This window comes from Syngnathus acus, chromosome 2 (genome assembly GCF_901709675.1).
Source record: "Syngnathus acus chromosome 2, fSynAcu1.2, whole genome shotgun sequence".
NCBI classification, from domain to species: Eukaryota; Metazoa; Chordata; class Actinopteri; order Syngnathiformes; family Syngnathidae; genus Syngnathus; species Syngnathus acus.
This window is the reverse complement of record NC_051088.1, coordinates 12,173,883-12,191,411: the sequence shown is the minus strand read 5'-3', so window position 1 is coordinate 12,191,411 and position 17,529 is coordinate 12,173,883. Positions and strand designations below refer to the sequence as shown.

At 40.7% G+C, this 17,529-nt stretch overlaps 2 protein-coding genes across 6 annotated transcripts; one reads left to right on the top strand and one right to left on the bottom strand.

The window, feature by feature from the left end:
• The first annotated feature begins 167 nt into the window (after window positions 1-167).
• On the top strand, window positions 168-6,231 carry stk38a (serine/threonine kinase 38a). 4 transcript variants are annotated; one of them, XM_037270110.1, is made up of 14 exons: window positions 168-259; window positions 1,542-1,679; window positions 1,761-1,812; window positions 1,919-2,041; window positions 2,126-2,209; window positions 2,292-2,415; window positions 2,488-2,642; window positions 2,784-2,886; window positions 3,058-3,119; window positions 3,292-3,409; window positions 3,488-3,611; window positions 3,683-3,778; window positions 4,189-4,283; window positions 4,420-6,231. In XM_037270110.1, exons 2-14 carry the CDS (start codon window positions 1,549-1,551, stop codon window positions 4,554-4,556), a joined length of 1,404 nt encoding a protein of 467 aa, XP_037126005.1. In that variant the 5' UTR covers window positions 168-259; window positions 1,542-1,548; the 3' UTR covers window positions 4,557-6,231. The 4 variants fall into 4 exon arrangements, with proteins under 4 accessions (XP_037126005.1, XP_037125984.1, XP_037125995.1 ...); XM_037270089.1 differs by having other exon boundaries at window positions 2,784-2,895; XM_037270100.1 differs by lacking the exon at window positions 168-259 and adding an exon at window positions 503-524 and having other exon boundaries at window positions 2,784-2,895.
• Window positions 6,232-9,613: 3,382 nt separating this feature from the next.
• On the bottom strand, window positions 9,614-13,781 carry LOC119133906 (mitochondrial carrier homolog 1-like). 2 transcript variants are annotated; one of them, XM_037270140.1, is made up of 13 exons: window positions 13,579-13,781; window positions 12,857-12,941; window positions 12,516-12,622; window positions 12,350-12,412; window positions 12,153-12,210; window positions 12,007-12,058; window positions 11,751-11,810; window positions 11,570-11,663; window positions 11,122-11,169; window positions 10,971-11,038; window positions 10,264-10,339; window positions 10,078-10,192; window positions 9,614-9,951 (listed from the first exon to the last, which is right to left on the bottom strand). In XM_037270140.1, the coding sequence occupies exons 1-12, from the start codon at window positions 13,723-13,725 to the stop codon at window positions 10,127-10,129; spliced, it is 924 nt and encodes a 307-aa protein (XP_037126035.1). In that variant the 5' UTR covers window positions 13,726-13,781; the 3' UTR covers window positions 9,614-9,951; window positions 10,078-10,126. The 2 variants fall into 2 exon arrangements, with proteins under 2 accessions (XP_037126035.1, XP_037126046.1); XM_037270151.1 differs by having other exon boundaries at window positions 12,350-12,409.
• Between the last annotated feature and the right edge of the window lie 3,748 nt (window positions 13,782-17,529).

Genomic DNA, 17,529 nt, shown 5'->3' with positions numbered 1-17,529 from the left:
AGCTCTGGTATTTTAAATACTAAATCTGAAATCTGGGCCATAAATTGGAAATTTAATATAAATCTAAATCTTAATTCATCTCAAATTGATAGCATGCTGGAGGAGTGAAATGACGTCCAAAGAGGAAACGCATGTTTTAAGGCTGTGAAGCAATTTCAAAGTATGACCGCTAGGTGTCCCATTGACTTCACGTTATGCGTGTTTCATTGGGCGCTGTTCAGTAGAGGAAGAAGCGGCAACCACAACACCTTCGCTAAAGGTAAAAGACTTTCAAAGAACAACCTTTCAACTTTTGATCAAAGACGAATACGTTCGCGTTTTGATTATACGTCAAAACTCTATTAAAGTGTCTCCGTCCGACAAACGTCTCGGATCTAGTTTAGCCAATAGGTGGCTAACGAGGGTTAGCCAACTAACTGCCATCAAGGTGTTTTTTTTGGGCTTTTTTTTTTAAACCATAGAAATGAAGAGTTTCCCAAACTTTTGAAGCAGATGCTCCGTCGCCGAACGAGCAGTAAATCTGAGTACGATATAAAATGTCTGAACTGTATTTGATGGACTGTCGTGCGTTACTCTTCAAAACTTGACTCAGTCTGGAACTTTGAAAGAAGCTAAGGCTAACAGGTTCCATTTGTCTCTGGAACGGTTGCTTCAAGGCACTCAGTTGATTCAAATATACGATCGCTTATAAGGTGATCGTTTGTTTGCTGGTGTCACAAGCCACCTACACACTCCGAGTTGACGCTACGTGTCGACGTATTGCTGCTCTTTATTTCGGTCGTCTTGTTTTAGTCATGCGTGACTATCCCAAATGTAATGTCATCCCACGCACATCTCTGTTTATATGACATAAACTTATTTGCGTCATATTTAGTCATTAATGTCTGGCAATGTTTCTTACTAGACTTATTCTAGTGGTCCAGTTATACACAGGATGCAAAATGACTTCTGTGTTAATTTAATCTTCACGTAAAGCAAACTGAATGTCAAAATAAATTAGCATTTGTTTTTTAAGTTTTGTCTTACAGTCACATTCATGGACTGTTTGAGATTAGGATATAATTTAAATGTTTCAACTGTAAACCTGGAATAAAAAATAGCTAATTTGCACACAATGTAAGTCAACCCACCCACTTTTCAAGTGACCAAAAGTTTTCAAAAATCATTTGTGGCTTCAACCCAAATGTGCTCTGTCCAACACGTAACGTAAATACCATGAAATCAAAGCTGGACTTCCGAATGTTTGTCTCGTAGTCGTCTTGTAATCTGAAGATATTCAGTATAAAACAAAAGAAAAGCCATTCCAATACTTTTGGAGGGGACCATATAACTACGTGTACGGGGTGACTCCACCTTGTTCTTGCACATTTCCCTATTTTGTTTTTCTTCATAACTCTGCTGTCACAATGCCGCACGCTTTCCTTCCTCTTTTTATGATATTCTGGTCTTGACTTTTCTCAAACTCACTGCGGTAGGAATTGAACGAGTTTGGGCTTTGTCGTTCACATCAGCGGCTGAAAATCACCTTCCACGTGTTTTAGGTAAAGCATGGCAATGACGGGCCAGAGTTCATGCTCCTCTATGAGTAACCACACCAAGGAACGTGTCACCATGGCCAAGGTGACTCTGGAGAATTTCTACAGCAACCTCATTGCTCAGCACGAGGAGAGAGAAATGAGGTAATGGCAGTTAACGGTTAAACTGTCACTTTCATTTCTGCATCAAATATTCTAGACTAAAATCTCTTAATTGTTGCTCAGGCAGAAGAAACTGGAGAAAGTGATGGATCAAGAAGGCTTGGCTGATGAAGAAGTGAGGGATTATCTGATTTGAATTGTTTGACTTGGAAAGTTGGAAGTAATCAGAAAAAGCCACATTATCGGTTGTCTGTCTAATAATGACAACGTGGTGTCTGCAGAAAAGCCGTCGGCGCACTGAGCATGCAAGAAAAGAGACCGACTTTCTTCGTTTGAAGCGTACCCGACTAGGTTTGGAAGACTTTGAGTCCCTGAAAGTGATCGGCCGTGGAGCATTTGGAGAGGTAACACCTCTCACCAGCACTGAATCCTGCGTGCCATTGTAGAACTACATTACATAGCGACCGGCATGTCTCGCTTTTTTGCAGGTTCGTCTGGTGCAGAAGAAGGACACGGGCCACGTCTACGCCATGAAGATCCTTCGCAAAGCTGACATGCTGGAGAAAGAACAGGTGAGGTTACGGTGCCGCCGGTGAGGCAACGCTGCTCCTTATCCCGTGCTCTTTGATTTAACGGTCGGTTTGATTATGTGAGGTGGGTCACATACGTGCTGAGCGGGACATCCTGGTGGAGGCAGACAGCCTGTGGGTGGTCAAGATGTTCTACAGCTTCCAGGATAAGATGAACCTCTATCTCATCATGGAGTTCCTGCCCGGAGGTATGTATGAGTGTTGCAGAAAATCATAAATGAATGTGATGAAAGTAAGAGTGTTGCTCGTTCCCCTTTCAGGAGACATGATGACCCTCCTGATGAAAAAGGACACTCTGACAGAAGAAGCCACTCAGTTCTACATCGCAGAGACAGTTCTGGCCATCGACTCCATCCATCAGCTGGGCTTCATCCACAGAGACATCAAGCCAGACAACCTCTTGCTGGACTCAAGGGTAAGTTACCAAACAATTGGCCTATTCTAACCCACGTTCAGAAGAATGATTGTTGTTACACGCTATGGTGTTCAAAGTCATGTGGCCAGCCCTAACATAACTAAAAGGAAGTTTCTTACACGCTTTTCTTTTTTCTTTCAGGGTCACGTGAAGCTGTCCGACTTTGGACTGTGCACGGGCCTGAAGAGAGCACATCGTACAGATTTCTACAAGAACCTGAACCACAGCTTACCCAGTGACCTCAGTAAGCAAAGTCAGGCAATCTCTTCCCTTATCAGTAACATCATTTGACTTTATGTAGGTCAAGCCACGGTTGGTCTTGTGTTTAAGGAATTGGAAACCATTTTTACATGCAATAATTGTAGCGCTTCCATTTTGGAAAGCCTTGTAAAACTGACAGATTTTCCCTTCACAGCATTTCAGAACATGAACTCCAAGAGGAAAGCAGAGACCTGGAAGAGGAACAGGAGGCAGTTGGTATGAACAAGGAAGCACATTTACTCTGCATGCACACCACACACCAGCGTGACTCACTATTTAGTACAATGAATGTAAATTGCACTAAACAGCTGCATAAGTGATGTTAGCTTGTACACTGGAACCGAATTGAGGAAGAACTCCAGCCAATGACGTCATTTTTTGTTTTCAGGCCTTCTCCACTGTGGGGACGCCAGACTACATTGCTCCTGAGGTTTTTATGCAAAATGGATACAATAAGCTCTGTGACTGGTGGAGCTTGGGGGTCATCATGTATGAGATGCTAATAGGTAAGGGCTGCGGTGGCCACCAGGTCAGATGGAGTACCAATTGTTGCATGTTGATGGTGCGGTCTATTCTTTGTCCAGGTTATCCACCATTCTGCTCGGAGACACCTCAGGAGACGTACAGGAAAGTGATGAACTGGCGAGAGACGCTCACCTTTCCTCCAGAAGTGCCTATTTCGGAAAAGGCCAAAGACCTCATCCTCAGGTAGGACCGCATTCAGACTATTAAGTGCTATGACGAACATAAGTGTCATTGTTGTTGATTTTGTTTTACAGGTTCTGCTGCGAAGAGGAGCACAGAATTGGTGCGGCGGGTGTGGAGGAAATCAAGTCGAATCCATTCTTTGAGGGTGTGGACTATGACCATATCAGGTGTGTGACTGTTTTTTTATTTCAGATTTGAGCAGTACTTTGCGACCCATTATGTTACGGGCGTCAGCTAAAAGGTGTGCCGAAAAGGTCAGATTTGGTTGGTTAACAAAGTAAACGCACTGTTGTAGTTTGACATTACCGACTCAGTGAAGCAAACCAAGTGAGTGCGTTTTGTCTTTGTCAAGATTAGAATGTGGCAGCAATGTGGCTGACCACGCCCCCTTTGGTGGCTCACTGTACACACCCAGCAGCATGTTTTTGCTATTTAAAGACGTTTGGGGACAAAGAAACCACACAGGAATGAGCCAAGATGCACAACTGTGTTATGATTGGGTTGAATACGCACAGTGTAGTTGCACACTGCACATTTAATTTCTGAGATGACATCAAATGAACTTGACAATTTGCAGAGAAAGGCCTGCCGCCATCCCCATTGAGATCAAGAGCATCGACGACACCTCCAACTTTGACGAATTCCCCGATTCGGACATCCTCACACCAACTGGTATGACTGCATTCTTACATTTAGTCCATTTCAAACAAACCACAATTGCCGGGGGCATTTTAGGGACTCTCTTCTTGCCGCCTTTATGTCGTCAGAAAGTGGAGACACCTGACGTTAAGATTGTGTCTCCCCGCAGCCACTCAGGTGTCCAACCATTCGGACGCCGGCCTGAAGAATAAGGACTGGGTGTTCATCAATTACACCTACAAGCGCTTTGAAGGCCTCACCGCCCGAGGAGCCATCCCATCCTACATGAAGTCCACCAAGAGATGAAGATGCCTCACCAACAAGTCCTTGTCCCGGACCGGGAACGAGACGAGGAATTTGTTTGGAAAAGGGCTTCCGTCGATCGCTCTGCACCATAGAAACCGCTGCCTTCATTTCTCTCCGTCTTGACTTTGTCTGATGCTTCCAAGGCCGCCTTGCTGCTGTTAAAGGATTTTCTTCTATTGTCTTCTTTTGACTTTTACGCCAGTGGACATAGCAGTGGAATGTTTGCGTTGAACTAGAATACCAGCTACATCACATTCCCTCCCTTCTTTCAAAGCCAGCGCCGTTCTTCCTCTTTCCAACCAGCAGGCTCTTTATTTCTCACCGCTTGTACACATTTAGTAGACACTTGACAGGCGTCGAGTGCTCTCTTCAGGGATTTTGTCCAAATATGTGTTGGCTGCGAGCGTTGAATGGTGTCCAACCAAAGACTGCGTCAAGAACCCCCCCCCCCCCTCATGTAATAACTGCAAATGGTCGTTTTCTACAACATTTACTTGATGATGACAAGAGGGAATTTAACATGTTACGTATTTAGTCCACTATGATAGCACCTTCTGTGATGACCTTTTGGAAGGGGGCTACACTAAACAAAACAAGTTACTGGTGAAATGAAAACCATTCCTATGGAAGCTAATCCGAGAATCTTCTGTACTTCCCCTTTTTGGAGTTTTCTTGTCTAAACTCAACAAATCCGATTCTGTTTTGTACATTTGGTTGAAAGTGGAGTCCTCGCCCAGTGGTTTATTTTTAAACGCGCTCTCGGCCCGCCCGCATGTGCATATGCATCATGTTCAGTCTTGATCTGTAATTAGAGGGCTAAACCGCTCCAATGTCCACAACATCCAATATGCTGTCTTCTAAAATGAATGTACTGTAAGTCTTAAGGTTTATTTATGACATAATTCCAAATGCTGATTGTTTGAATGTACAAGAATTAACTATAGAAGGAATTGGATTTGATCACACCCAAGTCATTGAAATTGGTGTCTACATACAAGTTAGACTTAACATGAGCTTGTCTTTAAAATGTTTGATCGACTATATAATAAATTTGACCACGGGAAATTACAATTGTTTGAGCTACGCTCGCACGAGACGGGTTCGGTCCAACGTATACAAATGATGCTATATGGAGCTGTGACATTGAGTCCGATGACATCACACATTTCAGAACCCACAGCTTGCTTGTTTGACTTTTTAGCATTGCAAAGTATTTTCTGACTGTATCTTCATATTGCCTTTTTACATCATCCATGTGACATTTAATCTATTTTTATGAGAACAAAAGGCTTCCATATCTAATTATGTGAAGGGTTGTTGTTGCCTGTAATATATGATGAAGACAATGAGCACATTGTATTTTAGAAAAGCTTTCTGTGGACTTTTTCCTTTTGGCAGGGTACTTTTTTTGTTTTTTTTTGTTTTTTAAGGATGTCATCTGTTACTTGAGTAACTGCTTAGTCTCCTTCAAAGCAATAGAGTCCATGTTGGTGTGAAAAGATCTGTGTGTTGCTCCAAAAGATGCTCTTGTGTATGTTTGCTTTTGTTGTCATCTTGAATTGTGAGGGAGGGGATTTGGGAAGGTGGATGTACATTATAATTATTATTTAAACCACTTTGTGCTGTTTGGAGTTGTTTTCCTTTGCTATGCAACAATGAATTATTCTGCACTTGGCCATCTTGTTTTCTTAACTACATTAATTCCAGCTGTTGACAATGACGGCACACAGATTTGGTTTAATGAAGATGAAACATAAGTTATGTAATATTTTAATACCGTACCCCAACATATTTTTAGATAATACTAAAAATATATATTTTTTAAAAATCCCTCCCCTAAAAAATAAACAAATACTATAGCATAATAAACCACACATTTGAAATTTCTTGAGAAATTCAGTCAGAAGGCTGAATTGTTGAATGAAAAAAATAAAAATGTGAGATGATTCTGCACTATGTGGGATTATATTGACCCAAGACCCAAATCCTAGTTTGAAACCTTGACTTTAATTTAGTAAGACTTTTTTACTTTAAAAATGACCATAGAGTTAGGATTTTGTTTCTTAAAAATTGACCACGTAAAGTAAGGCTTTAAAGGTAAAAAAAAAAAAGACCATGTATAGTAAGGACTTTTTTCTTAAAAAATGACCATGCAAAGTAAGGCTTTAAGCTTAAGTGAAAGTGAAAAGTGCCACACCCACCCTCACCCCCACCTCCTGATTGGCTGTTTGATCTGTGATGTCATTCGGACACTCCATTAGGTACACCGCCATTTTCAAGTGTACCTAATAACAGGCCACTTTATTAGGGAAATATCATGGTCAAAGGTCACAGGTGTCAAGCTCTAGTCGGGGCCGCGTTCCAACATGTTTTCTAAGTGACCCTCGTTAAGCGCACCTGCGTGAAAAGTTTTAGCTCATTTCACGTTCCGCAGGAGCTAAAACTTTTCACGCAGGTGCACTTAACGAGGGAATCACACAGACACTCCATTAGGTACACCGCCATTTTCAAGTGTACCTAATAACAGGCCACTTCATTAGGGAAATATCATGGTCAAAGGTCACAGGTGTCAAGCTCTAGTCGGGGCCGCGTTCCAACATGTTTTCTAAGTGACCCTCGTTAAGCGCACCTGCGTGAAAAGTTTTAGCTCATTTCACGTTCCGCAGGAGCTAAAACTTTTCACGCAGGTGCACTTAACGAGGGAATCACACAGACACTCCATTAGGTACACCGCCATTTTCAAGTGTACCTAGTAACAGGCCACTTCATTAGGGAAATATCATGGTCAAAGGTCACAGGTGTCAAGCTCTAGTCCTAGGGGCCGCGTTCCAACATGTTTTCCAAGATTCCCTCGTTAAGTGCACCTGCGTGAAAAGTTTTAGCTCCTGCAGAACGTGAAATGACCAAAAACTTTTCACGCAGGTGTGTTTAACGAGGGTAACTTGGAAAACATATTGGAACGCGGCCCCTCGAGGACTGGAGGTCGACACCCCTGCTTTAAAGGTAAAACAAATATATCATCTAACCACTCGCCCCTAACCCTAGTTTGAAGTACTAATTTGAATTTGAAACCCTACTTTGAAACCCTCATTCTAGTTTAAAACCTTATTTTAGTAATTTAGAATGTTTAAAATGTCACCAAAGGCAATATACAAACTGAGCAGGCTGCACCAGCACCTTTCAATATTTTATTTTTAGTGTGTAGGACTCTTCTACCCATTACCACTAGATGACAGTGGTGCATCACAGCAGGGATTGATCTGTGCAGATCAATCCAAGATCCAATAGAATCGAGATTTATGCATACTACTTATCAGTGTGTCGTGTTTGCGCAGATTGGGTTACGCTTAGGCCAGTGGAAAGGAAACGACAACAATAGGGTTGTAATGATTAGCTTATTTAACATATCAAATTAAAAATAAGATGGGTGTCTGGACTAAAGGAATTTGAGTCTGTACAGTATATGCATATTATTACTACTTTGTAATGGCTGATGGTGTAGGGGTACACTCGCCTGACTTGTGTGCCGGCAGTGTGGGATCAATCCCCGCTCAGCCACGATGTGCATGTGTGTACGTATGGTTGTTCATTTCAACATGTGCCCTGTAATTGGCGACCAGTTCAGTTCAGGATGTTTTCTCCAGCACCCCCTGGCCGCAACCTCAAATAGCAAAGGACGTGATGAAAATGAATGAATGGATGGGTACTACATTGTTCATTGCAACTAAAAACAACAGCCGAGGACTCTAGGTGCATTTTTATTGAATATATTACACACAGTGTAGAACTTAACTCGAAATTTGAATGTGCACAAAACATGTTATTTAAAGTTTCAACACTTTAACCTTGACAGAGGTCTTCACTGAATGAACCAATGAATTGTTCAAGTTCTACATTTTCTACGTTTGTGAGAAAAAAAAGTGAAACAAAGAGGAATAGAAACTTTGACTTTTGGTCAGGAGCTCTTTATTTCATTCCTGAATCAACTGTCAAAACTACACCTTTATTTTGGCAAAGTGTGGCATTTGATCAGAACATTAAACAATCTCACACAACCCTTTCAAATCCTAACCCCATCACATGATGCACAAATAACGACACTGGTCAATAAATCTTTACATTTTTTAAAAAAAATCAGAGTGCAAATGGAGCGCGAGATCAACAGGCGGATCGGTGCAGCGTCGGCAGTAATGCGGACTCTGTACCGGTCCGTCGTGGTAAAGAGAGAGCTGAGCCAAAAGGCAAAACTCTCAATTTACCGGTCGATTTACGCTCCTACACTCACCTATGGTCACGAGCTATGGGTCGTGACTGAAAGAACGAGATCCCGGATACAAGCGGCCGAAATGAGTTTTCTCCGCAGGATGTCCGGGCTCTCCCTTAGAGATAGGGTGAGAAGCTCGGTCATCCGGGAGAGGCTCGGAGTAGAGTCGCTACTCCTCCACGTTGAGAGGAGCCAGATGAGGTGGCTCGGGCATCTCATCAGGATGCCTCCTGGACGCCTCCCTGGGGAGGTGTTCCGGGCATGTCCCACCGGTAGGAGACCCCGGGGACGACCCAGGACGCGCTGGAGAGACTATGTCTCTCAGCTGGCCTGGGAACGCCTTGGGATCCCCTGGGATGAGCTGGATGAAGTGGCTGGGGAGAGGGAAGTCTGGGAGTCCCTCCTGAAGCTGCTGCCCCCGCGACCCGACCCCAGATAAGCGGAAGAAGATGGATGGATGGATGGATGGATGGATGGAGATGCAAGTGAAGTTTTCTAGATTTCTTTGGGGGGGGAGGCGCTGATTCTGAATCTGCTCTTATTTTCCTTCTCTGGTACATATTAAAATAACAGTAATACAGGGATTTCTTTATTAATATTTATGAATTAAGAGTTACAGTTAGCAACAGGAAGATTTTTTTTTCTTTCTGAAAATCCTGTTGTTAGACCAGGCAAATAGTTCAATATGCTCAGCACATTTTGTTCAAAGTCACTCAGGTAAATGATCACATTTTATATTTGTTCTTCTACAAAATATGGAAAATGGGGGTGGTTCTCGAGGGACAGTTTTTTGCTTCCTGAGGACTGTGGAGGTAGCATTTAAGCGCTTAAGCATTTTACCAAATTGAATCAGATGGACTCAAAGGACGCCTGTCTTACTAAACGAGTTGAAATTGACACATGAACAAGAGGCTCGTGAACATATATATTAAAAATAAAAAAAGTAAAAAAACAGAAACAACCATCTATCCACTGTGTATGACTCCTGCTTATTCTTACTAGCATGTAGTATGTTTTGGGAATGTGGGAGGAAGCTGGAATACCTGGAGAAAACCCAGGAAAGCACAGGGACAACATGCAAACTCTGAGCTCAGAACTGCGACTTATGTGCCAGCCATTCGTCCACCGTCCCTTCAAAAGAAAAAAACAAAGTATCAATAAATTTTTTTATTTTCATTTTTTATCCTATTCTATTCTTGGTGACATTTCATAATTTTAAAACCAGCAAACATTTTGAACATCACTTAGAATATTTACAATAATGACGGTCCAATTCATGGTGATGATGATAATGGCGATGATGACATCACTCGCAGATGGAGGTGACTGGCACGCGGCGAGAGAAGAAGCTGGATCCTCTGAACAGGAGTCCCTGAACACAAGGAACTTGATTTCAAATGCAAGCGACTCAGTATGGAAAGATGACAATAACAGAATAAATACCCTGCGGCTGAGGTAATTCCAGCAGTGCAGCCAGGACATGAAGATGGGCGAGTGCGGAGGAAGACCTGCAGTCAAACTGACAACAAAAAAATAACATACAGTACTTTCATTCATTTCACGCTGGATTTAAAAAGTACCTTGTGCCTTACATTTAACCTTGTACTTCAAAAGTCTGCCAACTGTTATACATCCTTTGTGAATGGTTGTTTAAAAAAAGATGAATGATTGAATAATAATAATTTGGGTGAATGTTTACCACACAACACTTTCCAAGATGTTTTTTTAAACTGATAAAAACTAATGAGACTAATAAACACTAAACTAAAATGTAGCATTTTCAGTGGGGGGGATAAAACTAAAAAAAAGAATCAACCCAGTACAAAAAGTGAAACTGACTCAATTTAAAAGATGATAATCCTAAAAGAACTCAATACAAAATAAAAACTATTAGAACTATTACAACTATTGGAATAAAATTACATTTGGAATATTGGAATACAAAGGGGTGCGCAGACTTGTTATATTGACTGCATCATTGCTTAATTCCATGTTGTCACGACTTGTGCAGTTGTTTATGCGCAATTTGGGTTATATATTGGCATCAAATTGAAATTTGGCCAGACAATAAAAAAATCAGCACAAATACAGCCAATGCACATAATTCCGTATTCATGTTTTGCTGTCTTTTGTTTTCACGAGTGACTCACCCACAATTGTTGACCGCCATAATGTCAGCCACCAGCATAAACGGATATGTCAGCATGCTCACTGTGAACTAGAGGTAGAAAGAAGATCACCACTTGTTGACTTTGCGTCACAGGGCAAACACGATGTGGAGTGTAGCATCGTTCAACTTACACCCATCACAAACTTTGTGTAACTTCTCACCGCCGAGGCCTGGTTTAACTGGAGAAACACAACCACAACGAATGGGAATAGTGCATGTGCTTTTTTTTTTTTTTTTACGTAAGAAATATACTGACGATAGAATCTTTTAAAAGAGGAATTCTGTATTTTCATGCGGTGTGTGTACAAAATGGGTCTGTAATGTGTCTGAATCATTTATAGGCCATTATGTATCACCGATCACACGGGTACTATAAAACCCAGCACACACTACTAAAAGATGACACCCTCCACTCTTGATGCTACAAAACAGCGACAAACTGTCCCGTGTGGCTCTCAGCCTCACTTTAGGATCATTTGGCGAGCGGTGATAAAAACACACTCGACGTTGATTTGTCGTTTCCGTGAAAGCCAATCCCGAGTGATGACTCTTTAGCGCACGCAAAGAGAATAAACTTACACTGTCGTCAACGGCGTAGGTGTTAATAAAGTGCGCCAGCAGATTGCAACACCACAAGAGGAGGACCTCGCCCAGCACATGAGGCATTAAACCACTGCAGACACAACAAACCACACAGCGGTCAAATTCACGCCGTTCACTAAACGCATCCTCGCGGTGTAATCTACCAAAGATGTCTTACACGTAGAATCCAGCGACTCCTTCTTCTTGAAAAATCCTGCCGATACTACTGAGAATTCCACTGTCGACACAACAGAAAATTCACATTAACGGCTTTCAATTGCCTACTATTAGTAGTTTCCTCCAAGGGACAGATGATCTTGAAATATAATCCAAGTGTGATTTGTTTTCCTCAATATTGCTACTAGTCACATGTGATTCCAAGTGACAACTGTGCAGAAGGAAATTTCACAAGATGGACATTATCCAAGTCCTACCTGTATTTGACTTCTCTGCCAACAAACTGGGCCATACAACGCACTGACATAACTGTCAAAGGAAAGGAGAGTCTTCACATAAGTCATGCACGTCATTTCACAAAAAACACATTCAAATAGGATAGGAACTCATTTGTACGTCTTACCGTGAAACGGATGCGTGGCTATTCTGGACAAGCACTGGATGAACATCTCGTGAGAGGTCTACACCGAGCAGGAAGAGACCAAACGTTGGGCAAACGTTCAAACAAGCAGTGCCAAGCAAAGATACCATTTGCGGCAAACCAAAATGAGCATTTCTTTCTTTGGTTTTCACCATTTTACGAACTCTTTTCCGCCTTACCTCCTTCATGACTTTCCTAAGCGGGGTTTGCTTGTTCTCCTTGTTGGGTTCAAGCTCCGTCTGCTCAAGGAGAAGAATAAGAAGACAACATGCATGCACGCACACATAAGCGGGCATATTCCATGGGTTGCTCAAACAAAATGAGGTGATTCGGGTTCTCTTTGACCTTTTTAGCTTTGGTCCTGATTACAGTGGCGATGGCAATGGAAGCAATACGTGGTGACAGACCACGAAAGAGTCCCCTCTTTCCATCCACCTTAACAATGTGCTGCGCTGCAAACACGACATATATGGCACGCTGCTGTGAATTTTACATACATCAAATGGCTACAGTACCTTGAAAAAGTAACTTACTTACTTCATCAATTATTTGACTTCAAAACTAACTTCATTTATTGGTTATTTCACATAGTAATAGTGTTTTTTAAACTAGATAACACTTTGAGTGCAATGCACGTTAATATTTTCTTTCACTGACACAAAGTGAAGATACGTCATTCCACTCACCATAAGAGAAGAAGCCAGGCAGGTATAGAACTCTTCTTCCGAACATAGTAGTGCCCACGGTTGGCGGAAGAGGTTCATGTCCTACCTGAAAAGAAACAATACAGACGATAGTTGTATGTTACAGTCACACTATTCAGAAACAGAAATTTATACTCTTTTGGATCACATGCACATTGGTCTGACTGATGTATTGACCTCATATGTGCATAGCCCAAATGCAAATAAAATTATATCCCATTATTTGATTAATCGATAGAATAGTCCAAAAAAAAATAATCTGTATCAATATCTGTATCAGCACATCTCCACTGCATGTCTATGATTCTTTATACTTGGGGTAATTTGATGCCAGTATTAGCATATGTACATATATTTATATGATTCGGCACAGTTTCCATGTTCAAAAAGAATAGGAGCAGTTACTAAAAACAACTAATCCTACCAATTAGTATCAAAATTGCTTATAACTTATAGGAATAAAATACAGTATTTGATTATTCATATACAATTCTGTACACTAAATGAATGGAAAGCACGTCATAAAGCTCACACTGTTCTTGAATGGGGGCAGTTCTTGTCCCTCGATCGATTTTAGTATTGAAAAATCACGTTTTATAAGGTTAAAAGTGAGGTGGTGCCATTTGAATAAAAAACAGCTGAACAGCTGAGCCAGGCGGATCACGTGATTGACTCGTTAGCATAGCTCCGTTGGCTAACGATACCTGTATGAGCAACTTCACATAAAACAGTGGGTGTAACGCGGCCGTCATCCCCGCTCCAAGCAGCAGAACCGAAACATCCATATCCACGCCAGTCGGGGTCGCATCTTGCTCCACATCGTCTGTTTGTCTGTTTCCTTGCGAAAGCATCGTTAGCTAGCTTGTACCCAGAGAAGTGGACGGAAGTAGGCGGAAGTAGTCTCTTCGCTGTCAGAAATTGGTAATCACTTCCGCTTTGACGACCCCAAATATTGCGTAATACTGAGCTAAAATTACACAATTTTTTCCCCTGTACCCAAAAACATTATTATTATTATTATTACTATTATTATTATTATTATTATTATTATTATCAAGCCAACTTTCAGCCTACTCCTTGCTCATTTCACCATTATTCAAATCTTTCAAACTGAACATCTTGGGAACTATTTCTATTTCCCGAATCCTTTTTTTTTTTTAACAGTAAAACTCCCATGCGTTGACAGTAGTTACCTCGGCCCACTCATACAAGTCATTCCAACTTCAAACGGTCATATAGAGCGTCTTGGGAACAGTTTACATATTTCAATTAATCCCATATTCCGCAAAATCCACACAGTACAGTAAAATTCCCAAATTAATTTTACCTCCGCCATTCACATTTTCTTGAACAATTCAAAACATCCTGACTTTAAACTGTTCAGCTCATTAAGCACATAAACATCATTATTTTTTCACATCCCATTAAAAACATAAATAGTGAAACAGCATATGTACTTATGTATATGTAACAGTATGTATATGCAAATTATATTTTGTACTGATAAAAAGCAAATGTGATCATCAGCAAAAAGGACAGATAAAGCCGTTTACAGACATTTGACTCATTTTGAATCAAAGCTGATCCACTCTGGAAGTGGACCATTCATCTGGCACAATAGTGAAAATGTCAAAACACTTTCATTAACATTTTATTGTTTATGCACATCAGCAATTGATTCACAGCAAATCAAAATCACCTCCCATGTCATCCTAGAGTCTCGTTCTCCATATGCAGTGTGGTAGTGATGAACCTGATAGAAAGTGATTACAATTACAGTGATTGGTGGAAGGAGAAGAGCTCTCAACACCAGCACACATATTCACATTAGCATAAGAATTTGACTTTGTATTACAACTAACAGCCTTGACTGATTTTTTACAAAGGCCTACCAGAACTGAAATGGATTTGGAGTTAATCAGAAGCACTTTAAATGATGACAGGGGTCTGCTGGCTCCAATTTGCCATGTTTGAATGAGATTTGTTAATTATGAACGCAGCCACGTTAACAGGTATGAGGGTGTGCACATTTGCATCATTCTCTAGTTTTACTTGCCCTCTTTGAAAGCTTTTGTTTTTCTTTTCACTAGAGTTGAAAAAACTATAGGTCACATGTATAAGGAAAGAATTTTGAAATTATATACTTTTATTTTATTTTTTTTCTGTATCACAAAACGCTGCCATTTGAACAACATTTTATATCCACTGTAAAATGATACACAAATATTTCCTTTGACTGTCCATTTCACATGAATGGACAGGAAATTGAAATGCTTCAACCAGTGTAAACAAGAAACGAACTGAAAAATGTGATTTATTTCATTTCACGTTGATGACATGTTTTATGGGCAGGGGTCGCCAACTAGCACCACATAAGAAGCCTGCGGGCCTGTTCCAAAAATACCTCAACATCATTGGGGGCATTGTGTGTGTGTGTGTGTGTGTGTTTTTTTAAATATATATTTATATAAAATGTAAATAATGGAAGAGATGTGTAGGAATAAAGTGTTGCATATTTTCAACTCAACTTAATTCGTACAGTACTTTCACAACAACCACAGCTACAACAAAATGTTGGACATAAAACATAAAATATAATGATTTATTATAAACTAACGTAATAATAATAATATCATACGAATAAACATGAGTTGAAAATTTTTGTTAATTTCAGAAGTGTGCATCTGACAAGTAGCCATTTGCACTAAGCCAAAAAGTAGCTTTCAACTTGAAAAATGTTGGTGGCCCCAGTTTTTACGGTATTCAATGACGTGTGTCATTTTGCATCACAAATAGTTCTGTGTCCATCCCAAGGACACAGACGCCATCAAGGAACCAGACAAATGTCTCGTGCTACTGAGATTAATACTGATTTAGTCCTTCAAATCTAATTTGTCCACATTGATAAGCACGCAATAGATGAAACATTTTCAAATGTGTATCTGTAATCAATCGACTTGGATGTCTCGTTTCATCATCTGAGCTGCAATCATCTCGGCCATTATGCTTTTGTTGCAATTACTTATCACATGTTTTGAAATGGTCCTTTCATGTCCAACAGGACGGCTGATGAGACTGTGTGCAATCAACAGTGCCACGCGCTCGAGGACGTATGTTAGCTTGTCAAGGTGCCCTCGTCTTGGCTTGTTCTAAGGAACAACAGCCAAAGCCGACAGGAAGTATCAATCCATTGATTTTGTGTCTTGCCAACAATTTCAGAGAGGGTTTCTGGCCTTAATCCAGGGATATTCCTAAGGAGTGTCTTAGCATCCATGATTTAAGTGGACGCAGTGCAAAGGTGATCTACCAGTCTAAATGCGATACTTGCTTGGTCTGCAGGATCAGACATGAGACTTCCGTATGAGCACATCCATTTGAATCTAATCCATACAAAAGCCTCATGTTCACTTCTTGTGCTGTGATCTATCCCTCAATTCAAAGGAAATACATGGCCAGCACTGGGAACTGTTTGAGAGCTGCAGAGATCAGCCAAGTCCTAAATCAAAAGGTCTCACCATTTCTCCAGGTAGATATAAAATATCATTTCATTTGCTAGGAGATGAAGGTTAATGTGTGATGGATTAGAGCAGGAAGGGATAGTTCCATCTTCCATTTATATACAAAAGGCCTTGTTGATGTGTCACTGTTAGTATATTTCTCCCTGATTTCAGAAAATATTTTCATTTGTTTTTAATGATGTTTACATTTTTGGGTTTTAAGATTAACCTAATAGCTTGTGCAAATACTGTGTTTGCGTGCGTGTGTGTTTTGGATTGATTTATAATCACTAATCGTTGTGAAAACATTATCATTATTATTATTATATTGAGGATAAGCGGTTCAGTATATAGATGGAATGGACGGAAAGATAATAGCACCGATAATGACGATGATAAAAATGATGACGATGCTGATCTGATCGGCAGGGGGCAGCAGTGCTCCATCCAATAAACTGCGCTTTCATGACAACCTGATGACAGCTGGCAGGCTGGAACATCATGTTCCAAATGTTGTGCATGTTATGTATTTTCTAGCCCCCCTCGATAGAGAAGTTTGGCTTGATTTGTTTCCGCAATAACCTTTTTTTTTTTTTTTTTTAATAAATAAAAATAATGCTGAATGGAGCAGTAGTTAGTAGCACATGCAGATATCGGTTCATGATAATGTTAAGTGTATTTAAATATATTTTAAAAAATATATTTGACCAATTTTCATTGTAGGAGGTCTATTCCCCGGGATAATAGATGTTTACACAGAACAATCTTTCTGAACCTTATCATTTTATTACCATTTTGGTTGATGTGTAATTGGTAGAAAACCAGGGAGTAATGGTAGTAAACTTCAATTTACTGCCCTGCCAGCCAGTGTAGAAAGTACCAAATGCGATGCCGGCAAACAACAAGGAGAGCATCAACTGCCAAATCTGCTACAGGCCGCTAAAAAAGGACATCTGATTGCGACCTGTACAGGATGTAGCTAGGAAACTCCTAAACCCCGTCCGGGTCTATGCTGTGTCATGGTCCCTGTATGGATGAGCTCAGCCTGGTAAACGTCATGATTGAGGTCATGATCCATGGCAGGTCACAATGACGCACTTTCTTCCCACGGTATATTCTCACAGTGGATTAAAGGTTTGCGGATTAGGATTAGTCTCA

What these genes read in the sequence shown, in the direction of transcription:
- stk38a (XM_037270089.1), top strand. Translation starts at nt 1,549, where the DNA reads ATGGCAATGACGGGCCAGAGTTCATGCTCCTCTATGAGTAACCACACC. An exon ending in CAGTGACCTCAGTAAGCAAA is followed by an intron (nt 2,896 to 3,057) that starts GTCAGGCAATCT and finishes TTCCCTTCACAG; the next exon opens with CATTTCAGAACATGAACTCC. An exon ending in CATGTATGAGATGCTAATAG is followed by an intron (nt 3,410 to 3,487) that starts GTAAGGGCTGCG and finishes TTCTTTGTCCAG; the next exon opens with GTTATCCACCATTCTGCTCG.
- LOC119133906 (XM_037270140.1), bottom strand. Translation starts at nt 13,725, where the DNA reads ATGCTTTCGCAAGGAAACAGACAAACAGACGATGTGGAGCAAGATGCG. An exon ending in ATGTGAAGTTGCTCATACAG is followed by an intron (nt 12,942 to 13,578) that starts GTATCGTTAGCC and finishes GTTTCTTTTCAG; the next exon opens with GTAGGACATGAACCTCTTCC. An exon ending in CCTACGCCGTTGACGACAGT is followed by an intron (nt 11,170 to 11,569) that starts GTAAGTTTATTC and finishes GTGTTTCTCCAG; the next exon opens with TTAAACCAGGCCTCGGCGGT.